Source organism: Cynocephalus volans, chromosome 16 (assembly GCF_027409185.1).
Source record: "Cynocephalus volans isolate mCynVol1 chromosome 16, mCynVol1.pri, whole genome shotgun sequence".
Taxonomy (NCBI): Eukaryota; Metazoa; Chordata; class Mammalia; order Dermoptera; family Cynocephalidae; genus Cynocephalus; species Cynocephalus volans.
In genome coordinates, this window is record NC_084475.1 from 27,928,365 (window position 1) to 27,932,894 (window position 4,530).

Here is a 4,530-nt window from a genome sequence, read left to right on the forward strand (position 1 = left end):
ATCTGGTTATGTTTTCTCAGCACATGTTAATATCAAATAAAGAGACACCAGATCTTGCTAATCTGTCGACCCCTCAGACAAAGTTTATTTGTGGTGACTTTTAAACTCCTGACTTGCCTTCCAATCACAGCGTTTAAAATGAAAAGCTTTAAATAAACACCAGGAATAGAAGATAAATAAACTTTTTTTCCCCTTGCAAGTGCCTAGCTTGGCGAGGTTCAGACTCAAATCCCCAGAGGACAGAGCGCTCTCTTTTGTGTTAATGTTTAAAAGATTTTCCAATGCCGGAGTTTATTCCTACTGCAAACATTTCTATTTACAAGGTCAAGTGTATCAGCACTCGACACAGCTTAAGAGTGTAATTATTTATCTAAGGGCGTTTGAGTGTAGATCAGTAGCTCTGGCAGGAACCCAGCCTTCAGCCCACTGCTAAACAACTCCTCACAACAATATTACAAGTTCTGGTAATTGTTCCTCTCCCCAGTATGTTTACTTTTGCCCGCCTGAATGTTTTGTAACAAAATTTTGTACTTTTCCACCAAAAGTGTGAAAATGACTTTGAAGTATTGAATCTTGTAGGTTTTCTAAGACCTATTGGTAACAGATGTTATTGGCATGTTTGATTGTATGAGAATGTCTAGTAGCTAAAAAGGACACTCCTGGGGGTAAAGGGTGACAGAGAGGGGTGGGGGTCCTCAGTGGGAAAGGGGGAGGGGGAAATAAGATGTCTGGGTTATTCCCAAATTACTACAGGAGACACTATTTTGTGAATTTTCTCCACAAATGCAAAAAGCTAGTCAATTATGTCTTTTTAACTGCCTCATTTACAGATGTCTAATTATTCATTAAATTAAAGGCAGAAATAATAGCCCACATTTCTTGTCTTGTACTGTATTTTAATTTCAGTTGATGGTTGATAGATTACCAGTCCCCCCTCTATCCCCCTCCCCACCCATTACAGGGTTAACCACAATGTAACTCTAGAAAGTAACTACACCATGTTCATTGTTTAAAACTCTTTACTGATGTACACATTTTAATAAAACAAATAACCAAAAAAAAAAAAAAATTACACATAGCCGTAGTTATTTAAAACATAGGACTTTTAAAAAATGTTTATAAAAATACAATGTTTAAGGCAGTTTGGAAATGCATTTATACATTTCTACAATGTCCATAAATTCTTTTGAAAATAAGAATGTTAACTTCAAATCTATAAAATACACTGTACATTTTAAGACTGTTCTAGATAGAGCACACTTCACAATGAACTGTGGTGGGGTTTGGATCCCTGGAGACAAATGGGTTCTATACATTTCAGGGGGGAAAGGTGTAACACGGATGGGGACTTAAAACTTTTCTTTTTTAAAATAAATTATTTCTGAAGCATACAATTTATAAAAATTCTATATACAAAGTACAGCAACTGGTAACAAACCCCAGTTTTAATAATACACTTTATATACGATGTACCAGGGTTTAGCACCCTGATAGGAGCAGAGGCAGTATACATTCTCCGCATATTTGAACATAAAATTTCTTGATGTAAAGAAAATGACAACAAACCAACACCATAGAGGCTTTCGTAGATGGCAGTGCAGAGCTTTTTAAAATAAAAAGTTGCATTGTTCAACCCCGTAGCAACTCTTTATATCAACATTTTTTGACCCTTAATCCCCAAAAACGTGCTAAGAGATCAGAGTGGTAGCGATGAAATTAAGGTCAAGAGCTCAAAGTTATCCAAAACCGATTCAGGGGTTCCCCCTAAAGCAATCACCGCCCGCATCCCCAGGGTCACTGAGAATTCTGGTGCTGAGGCCAAGATTAGACGAAGGAATTGGTAAATGGGGCTTTTCTGTTGACTCAAGACTGCATGCCCTCACTGGCTACAATCAATAAAAGTCGATACAGGCACTTTTTTCCCCCCTAAACAGCCCCTTTGCAAAAGTCATTTCTCCTTCAGACCCCCTGCTCCAAGCCCAGTCCCTTGGAGCTGTCAGGGCCTCACTGGTGAGCGTCCTGTCTCCCGAGTCCAGGACTCCATCTCGGTTCCCCAAGCAGGTTTCCTCCCGGAATCCCGGGCGTTTCTGGGGCCTGGGACAGGGGCGGGGGCGAAGGTCCAAGAAGTCAAACTCGACAGAGGAGACTGGGAGGTGCCAAGAGTGGCGGAGGGGAGACCGGCTAGGCCGAGGCGGCCTGGGAAAGTCTGGGGGGTGTCCCCCACCCTCCCGTCCATCTGGCCCTCAGACCACAGGTGCCCCGGCGCGCGGGACGCCGGGGCTAGAAGAGCGGCCGCAGCAGCAGCAAGATGGAGGCGAGCGGGGTCCAGGCGCCTCGGGGCGCCGAGCGGCCGCCGCCGCTGCTCCTGCGCCCGGGCCCGTAGGGCAGGTCCCCGCGGCCGCCCGCTGCAGCAGCGCCGCCGCCCGGGCGCGGCGGGTGCGGGGCGCCGTCGTCGTCGTCCAGCGGCTGCTCGCCGCCCGCGCCCCCGGGCCGCTGCTCGTCGTCGTAGTCCTCGTCGTAGTAGTCGTCCAGGGCCCCGTCCGAGCCGCTGCTGCCCGGGCCGTTGCCCAGCTCGGCGCCGAAGCACAGGCGGGCCATGTTCTCCTTGACCGACTCGCAGATGGGCCGCTCCAGGCCGTCGCACACGCAGTCGTTGAGCAGCGCCGCCTTGGGCACGGCCAGCATGTCCTCGATGACCGTGCGGCACTCGTCGGTGCAGCGCAGCCCGTTGAAGAGCTTGCCGCAGTAGGTCAGGTAGCGGCCGAGCGCCAGGTTGCAGCGGCTGTCGCGATCGCAGCGCCGCCGGGCCTCCGTGCAGCCCATGACCCCGCCGGCGCCCGGGCCGCCCGCGCCGCCGCCGCCGCTGGTCCGGGGCAGGCACGGCTCGATGGCGCGCTTGGTGGACTTGCAGTTCTCGTCCTGCGCGCAGTCACAGTCCTCCAGCGCGGGCCCGCGGCGCGTGTGGTTGAGCTGAATGAGGGCCGAGATGCAGTGGCTCGGGCAGCGCCAGCGCGACGGGAAGGCGGCGGCGGCGGCCCCCGGCGCGTCGCCCCCGCCGCGCGTCGCCAGCACCGGCGCGCATGCCTCGGCGTACTGGCTGTAGGCGTAGCTGCACTCGGGCTCGCCCTGGCACTGCAGCAGCGCCTGCCAGCAGATGAGGCGGCGGCCGTGCGCCAGCCCCGAGCCCCGCGGCGCCGAGCCCAGCAGCTGCAGCAGCGCCATCAGGCACAGCCAGGCACCCGGCACGGTCCCCCCGCGGGCCCCGCCGCCGCCGCCCAGCAGCGCGGCCACCATCGCGGGCAGCGGCGGCCGCCGGACGAACAGGGCAGAGGAGACGAAGCGCGGGGAGCGGCGGACGCGCGGCCGGGGGAAAAGTTCGCCCAGGTCCTGCCCACTCCGGGCATGTGCGTCTTCATAAATCCATGCGCGCCGCCGGCGGGTACCCCGCGGGTGGCGGACGGTCGTCCCTCGCTCCGGCTGCGCGGGCTTCCTGGGAGTGCACAGCCGCCCAGACCTCGCCCGGATCCCCCACCCCAGAGCCCGCCGCTCGGCCCGCGGCGCTGGCGGGAGGCACTCACTGCCGGCCCGGAGGGCTGCGGGCCGCGGGGCGGCGGCGGGGCTGCAGGACCGCGCGGCGCCGCGGGTGCATCGTGCTCCGCGCCTGCAGGTCCGTTGTGCGGCCGCGGCGGCTCCTTCCTCCCGGGCTCAGCGCCGCGCCACCGCCGCCGCCGGCTCTCGCATCGCGCCGCTTCCTGGCCCGGCGGCCGTGCGCGCCGCCTCCCCGCGGCCCCTCCCCCTCCGTCCTCCGCGACCCCGGCCGAGCTCCCGGGGGCTCTTTCCGGGAGGCGCGGGGAGAGCCAGAAAGTCGGCGCGGCCGGAGCGCGGCTCCCGGGCTTCCCTCAGCGGCGGCCTCTCGAGTGACCCGCAGCCCGGGGAGCGAGCGGATCCGCGGAGCCCGGCTCTGGCCTCGCCTGCAGCGAGGCTTTAAATACAACGGCGGGCCCGGAGCCCCCGCGCGGGGCCGCGGCGCCCCCTCATTATGCACGCACGGAGAAGCAAACAAACAGAAACGTGAGCGACGCTCCCGGCCCCGGCCCGCGCGCCCCGCGCCGGCCCGCTCTCTCCGCTCTCCGATCCCTCGCCCTTGGCTCGGCCCCTTCCCGGCTTTCCGAGATGCTATTGGTCCCGCCTGTTGTTGTTGAAACTTTTTTTTACGAGCCGCGGCTGGAGTGGCTTGCGGAGGGGGAGGGCGGGAGGCGGGGGCCGCTCACGCTCGGGCGTCCAGGGCCCCAGAGGGGCGGCTCGGGGGGCCCGGCACGGTCCGCAGCGCCGCCTCCTCTTAAGGACGCGCCGATGTGCAGCCCCAGCGCTCGCGGAGCTGCGGCCAGGGCTCGGGCAGCTCTTTGCAGGTCGCCTCCGGCCCGGCCGCGGGGACCTAATGTTCGCTCCTCTTCTCCACCCCCGCCCCGCCCCCGCCCTACTGTTTTTCTGGCACTTTTATTAATTCTCGCCGGCCCCGTCTGTGCCTTC

The 4,530-nt window shown here is 58.7% G+C and overlaps 1 protein-coding gene across 1 annotated transcript; it reads right to left on the reverse strand.

Annotated features, from left to right (window-relative positions):
- Positions 1–1,089: 1,089 nt before the first annotated feature.
- Positions 1,090–3,685, reverse strand: GAS1 (growth arrest specific 1). The gene has a single exon (XM_063081008.1). It carries the CDS (start codon positions 3,292–3,294, stop codon positions 2,281–2,283), a length of 1,014 nt encoding a protein of 337 aa, XP_062937078.1. The 5' UTR covers positions 3,295–3,685; the 3' UTR covers positions 1,090–2,280.
- Between the last annotated feature and the right edge of the window lie 845 nt (positions 3,686–4,530).